General features: G+C 45.8%; 1 protein-coding gene and 1 long non-coding RNA gene across 5 annotated transcripts in view; both read left to right on the plus strand.

Moving 5' to 3' along the window:
* The window catches only part of LOC113981713 (protein FAM219A-like), a 160,100-nt gene that overhangs the window by 128,731 nt on the left and 9,900 nt on the right, over positions 1 to 21,469 (plus strand). For 2 of the 4 annotated variants that reach the window (XM_027709269.1, XM_027709270.1), the window contains exon 3: positions 16,456 to 16,467. The exons of the other annotated variants lie outside the window; for them this stretch is intronic. In XM_027709269.1, coding sequence (XP_027565070.1) covers positions 16,456 to 16,467 — 12 coding nt within the window. The remainder of the gene's footprint in view (positions 1 to 16,455; positions 16,468 to 21,469) is intronic. 4 annotated transcript variants of the gene reach the window in all.
* LOC113981715 lies at positions 1,468 to 13,904 on the plus strand. Its single transcript, XR_003538509.1, has 3 exons — positions 1,468 to 1,479; positions 11,914 to 11,918; positions 13,802 to 13,904. It is a non-coding gene; the product is annotated as an uncharacterized LOC113981715 (long non-coding RNA).

The raw sequence follows: 21,469 nt of genomic DNA on the forward strand, positions 1-21,469 counted from the left end.
ACTGCATCTCACCTAAAAAATCCATTGTGCAGGCTTGAAGGCTTTACCCACATGCAAAAAGTCCTGTAGCGACGGGCGAGGGTCGAAACGGCAGGTGAAAGGTGCACTGGGAACCGCAGACTCAACCCTGCATGCAGGCGGTTCAGGATATTGGTCATTTGAGACTGACGGAGATGAGAGTCTCTTGGGGCAGCACCCTGAACGACCAAGCAACCTTTTCAAGGACAGCACTGCTTGCTCCACTCGGAGAGGGGCCTAGAAAAGGTGGCCTAAACAAAGCTCATCCCCACCTTCACCCGGTTGGCTAACAGCAGACCAACGGGCATCTTCTTCCAATGCGGTCGCACAAAGAGCAAAAGTCAAAGGCATGCACCTGCCTCCAAAGGTGTACCTAAATTAACTCTAGCATGCTGGAACATCAGAACCATGCTCGATTCTGCAAATAGCGGACGTCCTGAGCGACGTTCTGCCCTAATTGCCCATGAACTGGCTCGTCTCAACATCGACATTGCTGCTCTCAGTGAAGTTCGCCTTCACGAGGAAGGCAGCCTCAGAGAACATGGTGCCGGTTACACACTCTTTTGGTCAGGTAAGTCCAGAACTGAAAAACATCTCTCAGGTGTCGACTTCATGATCAAAAACTCTATTGTCCCTAAACTCAAAAATCTGCTGACAGGTCACTCTGACCGCATTATCTCCCTACGCCTTCCACTAAACAACAAGCATCACGTTGTCCTCTTTAGTCTATATGCCCCAACTCTCCAAGCTGACCCTGCTGAAAAAGATAAATTTTACAGTGACCTGCGCTGCCTTACCCAAAAGGTGCCCGCAGATGATAAGATCATTATCCTTGGTGATTTCAACGCCAGAGTAGGTAAAAATTTTGAAGCTTGGAAAGGAATATTAGGCAAGCATGGTGTTGGAAACTGCAACGATAATGGTCGACTTCTGCGGAGCAACAGTTTACCATCACTAATACTCTCTTTCAGCAGAAAGATAGTCTGAAGACAACCTGGATGCACCCCAGGTCTAAGCATTGGCACCTCATTGATTATGTCTTGGTGCGACGGAGAGATGTCCGGGATGTCCTCCATACCCGCGTGATGCCCAGTGCAGAATGCCAAACAGACCATCGGTTTGTGCGCTGCAAACTCAATTTCAATCTCAAATTCAAACCCAAAAGGGGCAGTATCCCAAGGAGAAGACTCCAAGTTAACGATCTCCAATCAGCCACAGTAAGAGAAAGATTCCAGGCAAACCTTCAAACTAGGCTCAAAAACCATTCCACAGATACTATAGATTCCTCTCCTGAAAGAATCTGGCATCATATTAAAAGCAGCATCCTGCAATGCTCTCAAGAATCCTTAGGGTTCTCCCTCAAGAAGAACAAGGACTGGTTTGATGAAAACAATCAAGAAATCCAGGAATTGTTGAGGAAGAAGAGAACTGCCCACCAAGCACACCTTGCACTGCCATCCTGTCCCGCAAGAAAAATAGCCTTTCGTCTTGCATGCAGCAAGCTCCAACAGAAACTCCGTGACATCCAGAACAAGTGGTGGACCGATCTAGCTGCAAAAACTCAACTATGTGCAGATACAGGGGATCACAAAGGATTCTATGAGGCCCTGAAAACAGCATACGGGCCTACATACCAAGTCCAAAGCCCACTACTCAGTGCAGATGGTCAAACGCTTCTAACAGATAAAACCTCCATTCTGAATCGATGGTCTGAACACTTTCAGACTCTTTTCAGTACCAACCGTGTAGTCCAAGACTCAGCAATTCAGTCCATCACACAACAACTGGTGAAATACGAATTGGATACTGCCCCCACTTTAGGAGAAACCCTCAAGGTCATACAGCAGGTGAAAATTGGCAAGGCAGCTGGGGTTGATGGAATTCCACCTGAAGTCTGGAAACATGGGGGCCTTGCACTCCATGCTAAATTTCATGAGCTTGTGGTGCGCTGTTGGGAACTAGGCGAACTACCTTCAGACCTTCGTGATGCAGTCATCATCACCTTGTATAAGAAGAAAGGTACTAAATCAGACTGCTCAAATAACCGTGGTATTACTCTGCTCTCCATTGCTGGCAAAATCTTGGCAAGAATACTCCTGAACAGACTAATACCCTCTATAGCAGAAGAAATTCTACCTGAAAGTCAGTGTGGCTTCAGAGCCAACAGGAGCACCACAGACATGATATTTGTTCTCAGACAACTGCAAGAGAAGTGTAGGGAACAGAACAAAGGTCTCTATGTAACCTTTGTCGACCTCACCAAGGCTTTCGATACTGTGAGCAGAAAAGGTCTTTGGCAGATTTTGGAACGTTTAGGTTGTCCCCCCAAGTTCCTTAAAATGATCATCTCACTCCATGAGGATCAGCATGGCCAAGTCAGATATGGCAACGCACTTTCTGAGCCCTTTCTAATAAAGAATGGTGTGAAACAAGGCTGCGTTCTCGCTCCTACCTTATTCACAGTCTTTTTCAGCATGATGCTCCAAAGGACCACGGCAGACCTCGATGATCAGGATGGTTTCTACATTCGATATCGTACTGATGGTAGCCTATTCAACCTAAGGCGACTGAAGGCCCACACTAAGACCCTAAACCATCTTGTCCGGGAGCTGCTTTACGCTGATGATGCTGCCCTTGTTGCACACACAGAAGCAGCCCTGCAGCGTTTGACATCCTGCTTTGCAGACGCTGCTGAGTTCTTTCGGCTGGAAGTCAGCTTAAAGAAGACTGAAGTACTCCATCAACCTGCACCTCAGGAAGACCCCCATCATCCCCACATCACCATCGACCAGTCAGAACTCAAATCAGTCCAACAGTTTAATTACTTAGGCAGTCTCATCTCCTCAGATGGTAAGATTGACAGGGAGATAGACAATAGGTTAGCGAAGGCATATAGCGCCTTTGGAAAACTCCATAAAAGAGTATGGCGTAATAAACACTTGAAGAAAAGTACCAAGATCAGTGTTTACAGAGCCATAGTGCTGTCTACTCTTTTATATGGTTCCGAATCATGGGTCATCTACCGCCACCACCTGCGTCTCCTAGAACGCTTCCATCAACGCTGCCTCCGTACAATCCTGAACGTCCACTGGTCAGGTTATGTGACCAATACATCTGTTCTTGAACAGGCAGCAATCACAAGTATTGAGGCCATGTTACTGAGAACGCAACTGCGATGGGCAGGGCACGTCTCCAGGATGAAGGACCACCGCTTCCCTAAGATCCTGTTTTATGGTGAACTTGCCACCGGCTGCCGCAAGAGAGGAGCTCCAAAGAAAAGATACAAGGACTCCCTGAAGCAACAACTCTGCCTTGGGCATATTGATCACCATAACTGGTCTACCCTGGCCTCTAATCGGGAGGCTTGGAGACACACCATTTATAATGCTGCTGATGCTTTTGAGAAAGCACGCAGGATCACCCTTGAGGAGAAAAGTCAATGCAGAAAGAATCGAGCCTTGCAGAATATACCATCTAAGGTGTCTTTCTGCTGTGTCTTTTGCAACCGGACGTGCCTTTCTTGTATTGGCCTTTTTAGCCACCAACGCGCTTGCAAGAAACATGGGTAGAGCCCTTCCCAAATCTTTGTTCGCGAAGTCTAGCCATGAGGTGAGTTTGGGACTAATCCCTTAGCCCAGTTCTGATTTCTCTGCAAAAGCAAGGTCCAAGCTGGAGGAGGAAGATGGCAGCATCCTGTCCTCTGTACTGGGGTACCTTATGAGGCACAGATCACAGCACCCAGTGGGCCCTGTCCTTCAGAGCACATGACAAATGACATAAAACCAGAGATGAAGCCATAAGCTTTCTCTGAGCCGTCCGTAAAGAGAAAGAGGAGAGTACGGCTCCTCCCCTGGGGTGGGCCAGCCACCTGAATCCAGGTGAGAGGAGTGTGGATATCAAAATGACAGGCTAGGTTCTTTGAAACTGTACTTGTGAGTTCTCCAGCTGCCCTAAATAAACCCTGCCTGCCTCCCTCTGCACCGTCTGGTGAGATTTCAGAACAGAGTGGGAGTCTTTGAGTTGCACCAGGTGTAATGACTGGGCTGTAATGCTGAGCTGTCCCCAGGGGCCACCATGCCCTGGTGATCTGGCAGCAGCCCCCCATGCCACCCAAACAGCTTTTAGAGGTACTTCTGCAGCAGGAGAGAAAAGCGTTGGGGCATGCCGCACACAAGGGCTCACAGAGAGATCCCCAACCCTGCTCCAAAAGGAGATGTATTAAATTAGGGACCAGTATCCCTCTAAAATAGAATTCCTACCAACCTAATTAATGAAAGTTTAATCATCAGATTGGTTAATCATAAACTTATTAAATAACTAATTGAATTCTAATACTATTGGCCAAATGTCCAATGCCAGTCTTGCTAAGGGAGAGATCAAGTCAGTAATCCTGTTAAGGGAGCAGGTTTGCTGTGTGAGATGACTCTCTGGCTGAGCTGCTGCTGATTCAAGTACCCAGGATGGGGGCTGATAAACTGAATAGCAGGAAGAGGCACCTTGGGCTGTACATATTCTGGGGGAAAAGCTTTTACTTTTTTCTTATGGATGTATAATTTATCTCAATCAAATTTAGCCTGGGAGTTGGTACAAGAATTTATTCTTCCAAGAAGATCCCTAAAGAGGCTAAAGTTATCTCTCCTGAAGTCCATGGTTGCAATCTTACTTGCTGCCCTGCTTCCTCCTCACCCAATACTGAACTCCACGACCTCATGGTCACTGCAGCCAAGGCTGCCCCCAACCTTCACATCTCCAACAAGGCCTTCCCTGTTTGTTAGTATGAGGTCAAGCAGCGAACCATTCCTTGTGGGATCCTCCACTAACTGTGACATGAAGTTGTCATCATTGCTTTCCAGGAACCTTCTGTACTGTTTGTGCTTTGCTGTGTTGCTTCTCCAGCAGATGTCAGTGTCCCCCAGAAGAACCAGGGCCTGTGACTTTAAAGCTACTTCTAGTTGCCTGCAGAAGGCCTCATCCACTTCCTCCTCATCATCAGGTGGCCTGTAGCAAACACCCACAACAATGTCACCCTTACTAGTTTGCCCTTTTATCCTAACCCATAAGCTCTCAACTTGCTTGTCATTCACCTCAAGACAGAGCTTGATACATGCCAAGTGTTCATTCCATTTTGCTGCTAAATCAAGGCCAGAAACATGTCTGGGAGTGTCAGCTGCAGCCCAGTCTTGGGAACAGGAAAAGTCCAAGGGTACTTTCCAAGCAGGATGCTGGAGTCGGCAAGCTGTTGAGTCTCTTCCATGCTTGCATACTGCCTGTGACATTAACGCTTCTGTCCTTAATTGTTTTGGCTACTAGACCGGAACTTAACAAGTCATTCTAAGCAGTGGTATCTGCCAGCGAGTGAAAGCTTTCCCAATTACAACATTTAAAAAATAAATTAAATCTCTAGTTTATATAGACTATAAAACATGTTCTCTACCATAGACCAATCATTTAGTGTGTATTTTAGACTCATGTAAGCATGGACATTTGACTAAGCATGTATAGAGTTCAAGCCTACTTATGTCCGGCTCTATTCAAGTGGGCGTTTATACAAATATGCACTATATGATGATCTCCTGTGTAACTGAAGGCTGTGAATATTCAGCTAAGCAAGTTTGAACTGTTACTCTCCTTGATGCCTTAAGAATCTTAAGGCATCATCCTAAATGCATGACAGACTGCATGCCTCAGTGACCTTAATGGTTCTTCACAGAACATCAGGACCCATAACAAAACTGATGTGGGCACTAATATTAACTCTGTTTATCTGGTATATTATGCCTTTAGCATAAGTGATGCTTTAAATGAAGAGAACTATTTAAATTAGTAGAGTTAAATGGCACTTCATAGACTTCTTTCTTTTTCTTTGTTTTGTCTGATACACCATACAGCAGGGTCAAGAAAATGGTTTTGTCTTAAACCTGTGTTCATTTGAATAGAAATTATGAGGGAGCATTTTCAGAAGTTCTTTCCAGGTGAAATAATTTTCTCTGTCCCTTTAAAATACGTTAGAAGAAAGAATATCTTAGCTTTATGGATTGTATTTTGTAAAGTTCCATTTATAAACCAAAACTTTTTAGCTGGGCTTGTTAGGTTGCAAACATGTCCCCAGCTATCTAACTCTGTTCTTTTGTCTGGCAGAAAAAATATTCTTTGAAAAGTACATGAAAATACCAAATAAATTCCTTTCTGAAGGTAAATGTGAAAGAATAAAAATACCCCACATTTAAATAAAATTGATGCTGTTCATATATTCCAGTTTTGACAGTGATGAATGTAATCTTTATATTTGGTATTTTGCAGCCATTAGAAATAAAATACTCAGTCCTTAAAAATTAAGTGATACAGCACTGAATCAGAATCAGAACATGATGCCCTTGTGAGATGGGAACTGTGACAATAGATGCCTTTGAAATCAGTGCAGAAAGACGACCAAAGATGAAAAGAGATAAATTGCATCCTGCTGTTACATAGTTGCAACCTGTCTAAATGAAATGACTGCAGAGAAAGCTCCAGCAGAGGACTGGAAGCTAAGAATCACAGTTCTCTCCTCCCCTGCTGCCACGGGTGCTTTACACAGCTTTAAGGCAAATCAGTTAAATAGTTTCTTCCATCAGTAAAATATAGCTTACTGTTTCACAAAGATGATTCACAATTATACCATGCCATGAAGAGGTAATGTGCTCTGTGTTCAAAAGAGTAAATTTTTTACCTAAAGTTACAGCCATAAGGTTTTCTTTGCTAGCTGGCTAACTACACTGGATGCCTTGCTCTCCTATGCGTCAAAGCCCAATAACATATAAACAGAGAAGCCCTTCCTCCATATAATCACATGAAGGTCAGATAAATGAGTTTTGGGGCTGAGACAGGGATATACTGATGGAACATAAAGCCACTTTTGGAGACACTTTTACTGTAAGTGGATGATAGCTTTGGTCAGGCCCAGAGCAGTCATTTACCTATCCTCCTCTGTGCTAAGGAATAGCATGGCACTTCTGTTTGGTGTGTGCTTTCTGAAGGGAAATGCAAAAATTGACATCAGTCTGACCATCAGAAACCTCTCTGTAACTTGTACAGTCAACACTCTTGGTGAGCATTATCCCAGAATGAGCCCTTCATTGCTCTGCAGGCAATGCACTGACTGCTTCTTGCAGTAGCTCCTTGTGGTGGGTTGATCTTGGCTGGATGCCAGGTGCCCACCCAGCCACTCTATCACTCCCCTTCCTAGAAGGATAGGGGAGAGAATAAGGTGGAAAAAAACAACTCGTGGGTTGGAATAAGGCAGTTTATTCAAAGCAAAAAGTAAAATGAAGCTTGTGCGCGCAGAAGCGAAAGATAGCAGGGTTTATTCTCTACTTCCCATCAGCAGCGATGGTCGGCCACTCTCGAGAAGCAGGACTTCAGCACGCGTGACAGTTTCTCAGCAGGCAGCCATTAGACAATGAATGCCCGCCCTCCTGTTCTGTGCCTTAGCTTTTATATCTGAGCTGATGGCATATGGTATAGAATATCCCTTTAGTCAGTTTGGGTCAGCTGGCCTACTTGGGTCCCCTCCCAGGATCTTGCCCTCAACTAAGGAAGGAATGCTACAGTGTTGGTGCTGTGCTCAGCAGTAGCCAAAACACCAGTGTGTTATCAACACCCTTCTAGCTACCAATGCAAAGCACAGCACTGTGAGGGCTACTGTGGGAAAAACAAACTCCAGCTCAGCCAGACCCAATACACTTCTATATGAGAAGTTAAGAGCTATATCCTCAGAAAAGAGATGCAAACATTGTCTTTATACTCTCTAGGTCATGTATCAGTTCTGTGTCTGATCAGACCTTCAGGGAAACTTAAAACCACTCAAAGCCTGTTGGTGTTTGTGCCAGCTCTCAACCATACCAAAGGGACAGAGCAGCAGCCAGATCAGCAAAACATAAGAAAATGCAGCTATTTAGGTGTTTAAAATCTGGTCAAAGAGGGACTTGGGAAGACATATTTATACACCTTTTTTAGCTAGTCAGTTCTGACAATTAGATGTAGTACACTAATTTCCCCAAATTGGGGTGGGTCAGCAAAAACAACATGTTTTGCTAGAAATACAGTGTCTCCCACAACTTGCTCAAGTTGGTAGTTGGATGACCTAGCTGTCTGACCCTTGCTTATCTGAAGTCTTTTCTGAAGCTGGGTGAAACAATCCTGATCCAGATGACCTATCCTGAATAATCAATGCTAGTGCCCAGCTTTAAACCATATTCCCTATATTCAGAGGAGGGGGCTGGCCGCATATGGATCCTTTTCATTTCTGCTACCCCTGTTTAGTAAAAATTGCTTTTCTTTACAATGCAGGGAGGTATGGCCATCAACTGTGCTAATGCCGACTGCATGGTCACACTTACGCTCTCCAAATCTCCCCGGGTAGCGCAGCCCTCATCAGAATCAGCGTGGCCACAGCACACAGCATTCTTATACCTCCCTTTCTATACAGCCTGCAGGCAAAGCCCCTATTGATGTACGTACCCTGAAATCTCTCCAAGAAGTGGCACAGTCCTTGCTGACAAATACTCTCTGTCAGAGGTGAAAGGTAGTGATGATTTCAGTGTTGACTATAAGCAGGCTAATGTCCCCAAGCTAAATGACGCAAGTGAGCTGAAATTGGGACTTGGGTTCAAATTAGAAGTTGTAGTCAGCATTTTGTTCTTTTTCCCTCCATTTTCTGAAGACTCTCTTGATAACTTATCAGGATGTGAACAGACAGATTAATTTTATTTACTGTGTAATTTAAATTCTCAACTTGCTTGAGAAGGTATATTTCATCAGGAAATTGCTGCAGTCCTCAGCCTCTGAAACAATCTTGGCTGGGAGTGGGGGACAAAGAGTCAAATACATCTCAAAATTTCATCTCATAGACCTTGAAGATGGAAAAATACAATATTGCCCCACTGGATTAATTTCTCATTGTTTTCCCACTGCAGCAAATCCCATGGACTAACACTGCAATGTCCCCAAAGCAGGAAGTTCCATCACCTCCTAGTCAGGCAGGTTCAAGAGCTATTAAGTTAGCGAGGTTCAGCCAGTGGGTCTCAGCAGAGACAGGAGCAGTCACTGTCTGCATGATTCCAACCCACAGTGCAAAGGAAGTGTGGTGGGTTGACCTTGGCTGGATGCCAGGTGCCCACCTAGCTATTCTATCACTCCCCTCCCCAGCGGGACAGGGGAGAGAGTAAGGTAGAAAAACAACTCGTGGGTTGGGATAAGGCAGTTTATTTAAAGTGAAAGCAAAGCGGAAGCTTGCACATGCAAAAGCGAAGCAAAGTGAAAGATAGCAGGGTTTATTCTCTACTTCCCATCAGCAGCGATGGTCGACCACTCCTGAGAAGCAGGGCTTCAGCACGCTAACAGTTTCTCAGCAGGCAGCCATTGGAGACAATGAATGCCCGCCCTCCTACTCCTTGTTTCAGCTTTTTATATCTGAGCTGATGTCATATGGTATGGAATATCCCTTTGGTCAGTTTGGGTCAGCTGGTCTACTTGGGTCCCCTCCCAGGATCTTGCCCTCGATTGAGGAAGGAATGTTACAGTGCTGATGCTGTGCTCAGCAGTAGTCAAAACGCCAGTGTGTTATCAACACCCTTCTAGTTGTCAATGCAAAGCCCAGCACTGTGAGGACTACTATGGGGAAATGAACTTCAGCTCAGCCAGACCCAAATCAGCCTAGTCTGCCACCAAATGGCATTTGTGCCTATCAGACTGCCTCAAATGAGGAGGATGCACGTGGTCACACACGGTGGCAGCGAGAGGTGATGGCATCCTAAACCACTCTCCACCCACCACTGTCCAAAGTCACTCCTTGTCTTGGGACAAATGGAAACTGTGGATTTGGGGGGTGGTCTGACCCTCCAAGTAGATCTTCAGTATATCATAGAATGATGTTCACCAAATTCCTGGCTCATGTGCTTTGCCTGAAATCACAAAAGGAACAGTTCTGTAGGAGACCAAAGCATATGACTACTTTTGACATTTCTGGTTTTGGGCATAGCAACATGTAACAAAGAAGCTGTTCAGCATGTCGTATTTTAAAAGAGGAATACATTATTAAAACTGGTTATGATTTCATTTAAAGACTGAAACCAGAGGAACGATATATTCAAATCTGATTTTTAACATAAACACATTCACATTAAGTCCATTCTGCTTCCCATGCTTGATGCCAAGATTTTGCCCCCAAAAAGGCACGAATGAAAAGAAACTGCTTAGAGACAAAGTTTGTAGCCTTTAAGCAGGAGGTACTTTATTTCGCGGGCCTCCGGAGTGCCCGGGGAACGGTCAGGTCATCCTGGAAGAACCGCTCCACCTTTTCAGTAAAAAGACAGGATTATATATGACTTTTGCAAGTGATTACAACATTTTTTACATACATATTCATAGAATTGCAACATACATTTTCAATATTCATAACAGGTGGAGTTTAGGCGGAGTTAGAGGTGTGGTCTTCAATTTGGGGGGAATTTGGGAGGGTCGTTCCGGCCTTCAGTCTCGGACAGCCCCCTGCCCGCCTCCCATCATCATCATGAACTTTGTGAACTTTCTTACTTTGGCTGACTTCCTAGTGTATCTGGCAAAAGTTTCTGATGATTTTGCAGGGATACCCAGATCTTGGCTCATCTTCCTTCTTTATCAGGTTGTTCTTCTGAGTACATGAGTTCTTGTTCTCCTGTACCAGTATGTTCTGCATACCTTAATGAATTATTGCCTCTACTATTTCTAAGACTAAGCTTTTCTGCTCTTGCTTATACCTATATTCTGAATTTAACTCTTTATTTTTCATATAGTAATATTTGCTTTCTGGGCCTTGTCCGGCTTCATGCTCCATTACTATCTTCCCTCATCATGAAGCAGCTAGACACATCCAGCCAGCTAAACAGGTAACCATTTTAAATTGCATTGATATTATGGTCCGATTATTAAGAGATGCCTCTGCTGAATTACGGTGCAAACGAGACCATATGCCGAAGTCAATAGTATGGGTTTTATTTAACAGTAAAATGTGAAGTAGACAGATAGAAAGAAATAGGAAAGGTTGGGGGGGGGGAGAGAAAGAGAGTGAGAGACAGATTAAGTAGAAAGATATCACACCCTATGGATCCCATAGCATCCCGCTGGCCCTTCTTCACCCTGGTTTTCTCGGTGTTGGAGGTGCCGGAATCATTCTTCTATGGTATCACTTTTATACAGTCCAAGTTCCAGGTATCCACAGGGCATAGATGCCATTCCCATAACCTCGTATGGCATGTGTATAAGCAGTTGCTTCCTTTCCCACAGTCTGCCACAGTGGGAATTTTTTTCTGGATGCATTAACTAGGAGATGCTAATTAAACCTCACCTCTGCTAGGCCTGGAAGTAGCACCTTCCTGTTGCAAGTTCCTCTCTTCTGTGCTTATCTCAAGTTCCTGCTGTGGTGGCTTATCTTATAGCAAGTTCCTTCTGTGGCTTTGATAGCGTTTTAACACAGTCAGTTGTGCTCTTTAAGTCCTTGCACCACTACCCCTTGACTCAAACACTCTTCCAGGGACTTTTCCTCAGTTCACGGGTTGTCCACAGGGGTGATGTGTATGTAAAAAAGACAGAGGAGACAAGACAGAAGAGAAAAAAGAAACAGCAGAAGCAATAATGCTGTGGTGGGTTGACCTTGGCTGGATGCCAGGTACCCTCCAAGTCGGTCTACCACTCCCTTTCCCAGATGCACAGGGAAGAGAAAATAAGATGGAAAACAGCTCATAAGTTGAGATAAGGCAGTTTACTTAAGCAAAAGCCCATGTTTGCACAGGCACAACCAAAGAGGAAAAAAGAAAGGTTTATTCTCTACTTCCCATCAGCAAGCGGTGTTCGACTACTTCCTGGGAAGCAGGGCTTCAGCACATGTAATGGTTGCTCCACAAAGCAAACATCATAAAATAATGAATGCCCTCCCTTCCTCCTCCTTTCCTTAGCTGTTATATCTGAGCTGACGGCATATGGTCTGGAGTATCCCTTTGGTTAGCTTGGGTCAGCTGGCTTAGTTGTGTCCCCTCCCAGGATCTTGCCCACCCCCAGCCCCTGGGATTGAGGGGGGGAATGTTGAGAGACAGAACTGATGCTGTGCCAGCACTGCTCAGCAGTTGCCAAAACACTGGTGTGTTATCAACACCTTTCTAGCTACCAATGCAAAGCACAGCACTGTGAGGGCTGCTATGGGGAAATGAACTCCAGCTCAAACTCAATACTATCTCTACCCCTTATTCCATACCATTTGCACCATACTCGGATCCCTCATAATTTATGTATCTTCTGACTATTCCATTCTATTTATTTCTCATTACTGAAATCCCTTCTTACCAACACTTACAACTTAAACTGCATCCTTAAACCATCTTTATACCCAACATACAGATTTATACATTTTTAAAAACTACTGTCCACCGTCCTTTTACAGATAGATATTATTTTCCCATTTCATGGGCTTCTTCTACCCCTCCAGATCCATGACTTGGGCTCCATTCCATCAGGATGGGTATTCAGGACAGGAGAAGCAGCACATTTGATCGCTGGGCACCAACACCAGCCTGGCTTGGGTCATCATCACACTCTCCTTGCTCCTCGCAAAATTCGTTCTTCATCGCTTCGTGTCATTCCTGTTACTTTACTTCCTGCAACATACAACTAACACCACATTATTTTTTCCCCAAGCTAAATCTCGTTGAGGCACACACTGGGTCTCCCCATCCTTCCGCATTACCCACCAAATACACCCTGGTCCCCGAGCAAAGACAATCCCATGAATGGGTTTGTCTTTTCCCACGGGAGGAGAAATCCACACAACCTTCCCCAGCCACTTCCCCATGTATAGTATGGGGACCTTATCTCCTCCTACAGTATGTAGGGGTTTTGTTTGGGCAGGACCAGGGCAGTTGGCAGATCCCCTAGTGTTGACCAGCCAAGTAGCTTCGGCTAAATTCTCATACCAATGTTTCTGTGTCCCTAACCTAACACTCTTAACAAAGTCTTCTGCAGTCCATTATACCTCTCAGTCTTTATAGAGGTTTGTGGGTGATAAGGGATATGATAGATCCACTCAATGCCATCTTTCATAAGGTTATTTCAAAAATGAGTCCCATTCTCTGATTCAGTGTTCTCTGGGGTACCATGTTACCACAGAATGTGCCTCTCAAGGCCGAAGATGGTGTTTCAAGCAGTGGTCTGGTTTACAGGATATGTTTCCAGCCAGTCAATTGTTGCCTCCACCATGGTGAGTATATAGCTCTTGCCCTGGTGTGTTCGTGGCAGTGGTCCAATGTAGTCAACTTGCCAGGCCTCATCATATTGGAAACCCAGCCACTGCCCTCTATTCCAAGGAGATTTTACTCATGTGGCCCTGCTTGATTGCCGCACGTTTCACATTCGTGAATAACCTGTGTGATGGCCTCCATGGTCAGGTCCACCTCTTGATCACGAGCCCATCTGTACATCACATCACTTCCTAGATGTCCTGATGTTTCATGGGCCCATCGGGCTATAAATAGCTCACCCTTCCACTCCCAGTCTAAGTCTACCTGAACTATTCCAATCTTGGCAGTCTTATCCACCTGCTCATTGTTCTGATGTTCTTCAGTGGCTCAACTTTTGGGCATGTGAGCATCGACATGATGCACCTTCAGAATCATGTTTTCTACACATGCAGCAATGTCCTGCCACAATGCAGCAGCCTGGATGGGTTTACCCTGTGTTGCCAGTTGGTCTCCTTTCATTGCTGTAGCCACTCCCACAGGGCATTAGCCACCATCCAGGAGTCAGTATAGAGATACAGTACAGGCCACTTTTCTCATTCAGCAATCTTTAGGGCTAGTTGGATGGCTTTCAATACTGAAAACTGGTTTGACTTGCCTTCTCATTCAGCAGTCTCAACTACTTGTTGTGTGGGACTACTCACAGCAGCTTTCCACCTCCGTTGGTTTCCTATCACACAGCAGAATCCATCAGTACCGAGAGCATAGTTTCTTTCATTTTCTGGTAACTCATTATATGGTGGTGCTTCTTGGGTACGAGTCACCTCTTCAGGCAGTGCTCCAAATATTCCTTCTGACCAGTCCATAATATTTTCCAAGAGAAATTGGGTTTTCCCATTCAAGCCCGTTCTGTAATCAATGCTACCCACTTACTCCATGAAGCACTGGTTGCATGATGTGTTGAGGGGATGTTCCCTTTGAACATCCAGTGCAGCACAGGCAATTGCAGTGCCAAGAGGAGACATGTTTCTGTCTCAACAACCTCTGAGGCAGCTTGAACCCCCCCATAGGCTGCTAATATCTCCTTTTCAGTTGGCGCGTAGTGGGCTTCTGATCCTCAATAACCCCAGCTCCAAAACCCTAATGGTCGACCGAGTTTCTCCTTATGTTCTTTACCAGAGGCTCCAGGTGAGACCATGCTCCCCAGCTTAAGCTGTCAGAGGTTTACTTGATCTAAAAAACCAAGCAGGGAATTTTCCTTTCCCCTGCATCATTGTGAAAGAAAGATATTGAACGGGGGAGGGTGGTTTGGCTAGGGTGATTCACACACACAAAAGAACTGGCTGACAGCCCACATTCCAGGTTGATAGCCCTCAGAAGACTGTGGGGGGGAGGTGTGGAGTTTTTTAGCTTTTCTCCTTGGAAATGGCAAGACACTTTACTTTTGCCCTGACTGAGGGAGGGTGTGTGTTGGAGGGATCTGAGGTTCACTTTGTTTTCAGCCTGGTCATCTGGCTGCTCCTGCCCCTGTTTGCCTCCGTTTTCCTGTGCCCTGTTCTGCCCCCAGCCCAGACCTGCTTGGATTTCATTGGAGAGGTTTGACCCATCTGCAGAGGAACCTTTTGGGGAGGTCGCCCTTTCCCTCCTCTGCTCCCGTGTTGGCAGCGGCTTGTGTCCATCAACAGAAGGGGGGGAATCCCGGCCACAACCAGCCACAGACAGTGTGAGTTTCGTGGGAAAAGCCCCCTTTTTCCCCTTTTCCCCTTTTCCCCTTCCCCTTCTCGGTGGTGGTGGGGGAGATCTCCATTTTCGGCTTCTCCCATGCACTGGGGCCCCATGTGTCAACTGCAGAGCCCAGCACGCCCCCTGCTGACTACCACCAAGCAACTGCAGGCTCTGCTCCTCCAGAGATCCAACAGCGCCCCCTGCTGATTGTGGTTAGAATTGTGCCAAAAGGCAGAAAGTATTGAACTGTTTCCTTTTTGAAGGGGATTTTTGGGTACAGGATTATTGTTCGGGTTCTTTTTGTGTTCTTTTGTTGTTCTGCCAATACACATATATCCTTTAATAAAGGGCTGTTATTTTTTCTTTTTCCATACTTCCTCAGTTGGAACCTCTTAATTTCGGATCTACAATTGCTTAGAGGGAGGAGTTTGGTCTTCCTCATAACTCATTTTCCTTAGCAAAACACTTCAGTCTCATTAAACTGAGACAGAAACATAGAGGGTATTTTGCACGGCTGGTCCTGTCCAAACAGGCCCAAGAGTTACTGCATGAGCTATTTCCTGTTTGACCTGCTCAAAGGCCTATTGTTACTCAAGGCTCCACTGGAAATGGTTTTTCTTCTGGGTCACTCAATAGAGGAGGCTCATAAGCTGACTATAACCTGGAATGTGCATTCTCCAGAACCCCACAAGGCCTAGGAAAGCTTGTGTTTCCTTCTTTTTAGCCGGTGGAGGCATAGTTGCTATTTTGTTCACCACATCCATGGGCACATGACGGCATCCATCCTGCCATTTTATTCCCAGGAACTGGATCTCCCATGCAGGTCCCTTTACCTTACTTAGTTTTATGGGAAAATCAGCTTTCAGAAGGATTTGGATTATTTTCTTCCCTTTCTCAAAAACTTCTTCTGCTGTCTTGCCCCACACAATGATATCGTCAATATATTGCAGGTGTTCCGGAGCTTCCCCCTGTTCCAGTGTAGTCTGGATCAGTCCATGGCAGGTGGTAGGGCTGTGTTTCCACCCCTGGGGCAGTTGATTCCAGGTATACTGGACACCCCTCCATGTGAAGGCAAACTGTGGCCTGCACTCAGTTGCCAGAGGGATTGAGATAAACACATTAGAGATGTTAATTGTGGCACCGCTCAGCTGCCTTTGACTCGAGCTCATATTGAAATTCCAACATGTCTGGCACAGCAGCACTCAGAGGCAGCGTGACTTCATTCAAGCCACGATAGTCCACTGTCAGCCTCCACTCCCCATTAGACTTTCGCATTTGCCATATGGGGCTGTTAAAGGGTGAGTGGGTCCTGCTGATCACTCCTTGGCTCTCCAGTCATCAAATTAGCTTATGGATAGGAATTATGGAATCTTGGTTCATGCAATATTGCTGCTGGTGCACTGTCTTGGTAGCAAGTGGCACTTGCTGGTCTTCAACTTGCAGCAATCCCACAACGAAGGGATCCTCTGAGAGGCCAGGCAGGGTAGATAATTGTTTGATCTTCTCTGTAGCTACAGTAGCTACACCAAAAGCCCATCGATATCCCTTTGGATCTTTGAAGTATCCCCTCCTGAGATAATCGATGCCAAGGATACAAGGGGCCTCTGGGCCAGTCACAATGGGGTGCTTTTTCCACTTGTTCCCTGTTAAACTCACTTCAGCCTCTAATACAGACAACTCCTGGCATCCCCCTGTCACTCCAGAGATCTAGATGGGTTCTGCATTCCTGTGTCTTGATGACATCAGTGTGCACTGTGCACCCGTATCTACTAAAGCTCTATACCTCTGTGGATCTGATGTGTCAGGCCATCGAATCCACACAGTCCAGTATGTTCAGTCATCCCTTTCCTCCTCCTGGTCGAAGGCATGGACCCTTTATTTCCTGTTCCTGGTCAGAGTATTCACCATCTGACCTTTGCAATGCCAGACCCAAAGTCCCCTCACCAGAATCAAAGGAGGTGATTTCAATTCTTTTACGTCTGGGACATCGCTGATTGCTTTCTTGGGTCTCTGCAGCAACTACACTGACAACCTTCTTGGGTGAACCCTTCTTAACAGCTCTCTTCCCTCTCAATTCACGTACCAGAGCTTCCAGTTTAGAGGTGGGTTCACCATCCCACTTCCTCATGTCTTCCCCTGGTCATGCAGAAAGAACCAGAGTTCACCATGTGGCCTGCGCCTGGGGCTTCCTTTCCTTCTGACTGGGGCAGGAGACGACTGAGCTCTTGGACTGCCCCTAAAAGCTGAGGTGCTGGCCCATAGGGATTTGGAATTACCTAGAGTTTCTTCTATGTTTCAGAGCCAGAAGGACACCATCTCTACAGTTGGTGTATCCATTTGCAGGCAATACATTGCTACCAAGCTGTTGGAATATGATGCAGGGGCACTTTGAACCACTTATAGCAAGTTCCTTTTGTGGTTTTGACAGTGTTTTGAGACAGTCAATTGTGCTTTTAAGTCCTGAAAACTGAGTAATACAGTATTTCATTGAATAATTCATTAGGTCTGTAACTGTTCCCAGTAGTAAGGGGGGAATTCAGCCCTTCTTGTCTTACATGCGATTTTCTCTAAGTGAGGTTCCCCATGGGAGTGTGTTCTCCATTTGTCAACATACAGTTATTTGCCCATCCTCTGACACATCCTGAATCAGGTAGGGCAAAGCACATCAGGGCAGGAGTGGTTTGCTGAGTGCTTAGCTTGCTAGGGCACCAACTTATTGAGGATCTTTGTGTGCAGCTATATCATGAGATCACTGCCAGACAGGAGGCAGGGCTGAGCCGATTATGGTCCTGATCGTGTCTGTAACATGTATTTCCTTTGCTCCTATATACTTTGGTATTGCTCCTGTCTTATTGGAAGCTCTGTGGGTTTCCTTGGCTGTTGTCTTGTCACCAGTAGAGCTTAACTTGAAGCAGCACTTGGAGCAGATGCTGAATGGCCCAGATGGGGTCAGCAAACAGAACAGGCTAGTGTGAGGCTAGCATAAAGGTAACGGCTTGCTTGTTGAGTGGATTTATCTTCTTTCTTTAAATGATTTTAATGTCACATGGGGACAAAGTGCCTTAAAGATGAAGTGTCAAGGTAGACAAGAAAGGAGGAGTGAGATGTGATGTAGTGGTTCGCAGGTCCAGACAGAGAGATGTCCCTCATGCTGTACAGAGTAGTATAGTGGTATTGAAAGGATCCTGGACCCCTTCCCCACATACATACACACAAGAAAACACACATGTGCCACTCTACATGTTTCTCTTCTGACACAATGTCCAGGATTTACTAAAATGAAACTGGTCAGACAAATTCCCCAGTGCATCAGGCTGACAGCACAGCTGTTTGTGTTCTCTGAGCTCTCCACTGAAACCAAAGCTAATCCTGCTTGGCTCCACTCAAGCATGGAGAGCCAGGTAGATTACCCAACAAAGCAACCCTGCTAATGACTAGAGAGGATCTTCAGACTCTAAATTGGGCATACTTCTTAATGTCAAAGGCACATGCAGGCTACTCATACAGGCTACTTCTCAGCCTCCTCTGCTCTATCTTGTTTCTTCAAGGAAATGTCTGTCTGGAAAATTCATGAAAAGCCAGCAGGAAGGTGGATTTGGGTAAAGCTGTCTCTCCCCAAACTGTACCAGCTCTGCTGCTATTGCTAATGATTGCCTGTTGGCTCTGCAAACCATCACACCTGTACTCACAGCATGCTCAGTCACCTATAACCACTTCATGGGAAGGAGAACAACAAACCACGTGGGTGTGAGTATTTTGCTAAGTACAATGGTAAAAAGTAGAACAGCCAAGTGAAATGAAACCTAACCAACTTATTTCAAATACTTGCAAATACCATGTAAATAGCATCATTTGTGCCCTGCTATTTGTTATTTCTTCACTTGTTCTTGCATGTTTCATTTTCTCTGCATTTTGTGGGAGTGACTGTTAACAACCCTTCCTCATTCTTCTGGTGCCCAAGAATTGCCCTTAGCAAGTTTCATAGGGTCGACATTGATTTTTCCATCAGGCTGCGTAGCCTTCCTGGAAGTTCATTGCATATACTGGAACACTGCAGGCAGCACAGACAATCCTGGACATGGAGAGTCTTTTCATAACCAGAGGCAGAAACTGCCAAGTGCTGAGGACAATGTCTATCCTCTCTAATGGGGCCAGGCCCCCAACAAGCAGTGGCCTTGAGGCTGGGAAAGACATGTGGGAACTCTGGTCTCATCTAAGTCTGGTGAGGAATACTTGACTACCATACTGTAGAGTCTGGAATGACTCAGAAGGAAAGAGCATCTTCGTTTTTCATGCCCTGAGAATTCCCCAGGTGCATAGTTCCCATGTTTCACACAACAGTTAGCACAGTTGGGTCAGTGAAGGGTTGTGATCTTGGGATTCATGATCATTTTGGTGTATCATCAGCCAATATGGGGCAAACTTCAAAGAAAAATGCCACTTACTTATCAAGGCTAGGTTGTAGTTCCTTCTCTCACCTCTTTACTGTGCTGGTTTATGTGTTTGATTGCAGCTTCTATGAGAAATACTTGTGAAATCACAGATTTTTTTTAAAAATGTCAGAGCCCAAAAGTGACATCTTCAGAAGTGCCTAAATCTGTCACATTTCTAGGAAGGAACTTAGGTATTTAGAGTTTGGGGCCCTGGCTTTCAAGGAACGTCTAGGGGTCAAAACCAAAAGAGCTGGAAGCCGGGGAAAGAGCTTACTACCTAGAAATGGAGTTCACAAACTCCACCTGCTATGCCAGGAGGAAGCACTGAGCACAAAATGGGCACTGATGGATCTGATGTGATGGATTTTATAGTCCAGAATTACTTCAGGAGATGGTCACCCAAACAGCTCCTTTGGGTGATGGTGGAAGTAGTTGTGGTTCATAACACTTGTAAGGCTCAGAAGGCGGGTTTCCTTGCCTCAAAGCCTGAAGTGACTCTCATGCCTCTCTACCACCTTCTAGAAGCTTGTCCCAACACCCCAGAGCTGTAGTGGTTTGACCCTGACTGGATGCCAGGTGCCAGGGTCTCTATCACTCCCCTCCTCAACTGGACAGGGGAGAGAAAATATAACAAAAGGCTCATGAGTTGAGATAAGGACAGGGAGGGTCACTCACCAATTGCCATCTCAAAGAAAACAAACCTGACTTGGGAAAATAATTTAATTTATTACCAATCAAAATCAGAGTAGGATAATGAGAAGTAAAACAAGCCCTCCTTTCAGGACTGAACTTTATTCCCGATTCTCTACCTCCTCCCCCCAGCGGTGCAAGGAGACAGGGAATGGGGGTTATGGTCAGTTCATCACATGTTGTTTCTGCTGCTGCTTCCTCTTCAGGGAAAGGAGTCTTTCCCCTGCTCCAGCGTAGGGTCCCTCCTCCAGGAGACAGTCCTGCCAAGAGCCTGTTCCAGCACAGACTTCCCATGGGGTCAACAGCCTTCTTTCGGGCATCCACCTGCTCTGGTGTGAGTCTCCTCCATGGGCTGCAGGTAGATCTCTGCACCCCTGTGGACCCCAATGGGCTGCAGGGGGACAGCCTGCTTCACCATGGGCTTCACTACAGGTTGCAGGGGAATCTCAGCTCTGGCATCTGGAGTACCTTCTTCCCCTCCTTCTCCACTGTCCTTGGTGTCTGCAGAATTGTTCCTCTCACATATTCTCACTCCTCTCTTCTCTGGATGCAATTACTTCTGCACAATAACTTTTTCCCTTCCTAAATATGTTATCACAGAGGTGTTACTGCCCTTACTAATTGGCTCAGTCTTGGCCAGCGGCCAGTCCATCTTGGAGCCAGGTGGCATTGGCTCTGTTGGACATGGGAGAATTTTCTCAGAGAAGCCACCCCTGTAGCCCCTCCGCTAACAAAACCTTGCCGTGCAAACCCAGTACAGGTAGACTTCCATTCCTCCTGCTAGCCCTCAGTTTTTGGCTACCAGGGACTCAGGATTCATAGCATCCAAGAGGAAGCTGAACTGTTGATTCCTACCTAAGGTATTTGGCTGGGGACGCTGGCATGGATGCTCCTACTGCACTTAAATTGCTTTGGGATGCTCTAGGCATCTCTGATGTTTATTGATCCTCAAAAAGGTGGCCTTGGGCATGTCTTCCCCTGCTCTTACCTGTGTGGAAAGGAGAGAGTTGGCCCATCTTGCACTTACACATCCTGGTAGGCATGCTACTTTCCCAAGACAAGTGGGAAAAGGTGCTTTTCTCTACAAAGGAAATAAAATCCACAAGAGAAAAATAAAATATATCAGCACATTTCACACACCACAGGACAAGCAGAAGGAAAACAAATTCACTTTTCAGTTTCCCCAGCCAGCAGTCTGGTAAATCCCTATTATTCAAGCATGGCGCAAAAATAGTTCCCAACATTTTCTCACACTCTGGAGAATGTTCGTAACTAGGCCCTTTCTTGCCTTACTGGCCCCATGCTTGGCTTTTCCCTACAAACCTTGCCTGGCATTGCAGGATGAGATTGGGGCAGTTAGCT

This window comes from Neopelma chrysocephalum, unplaced genomic scaffold (genome assembly GCF_003984885.1).
Source record: "Neopelma chrysocephalum unplaced genomic scaffold, ASM398488v2 Primary Assembly neopelma1_96721, whole genome shotgun sequence".
In the NCBI taxonomy this organism is placed as follows: domain Eukaryota; kingdom Metazoa; phylum Chordata; class Aves; order Passeriformes; family Pipridae; genus Neopelma; species Neopelma chrysocephalum.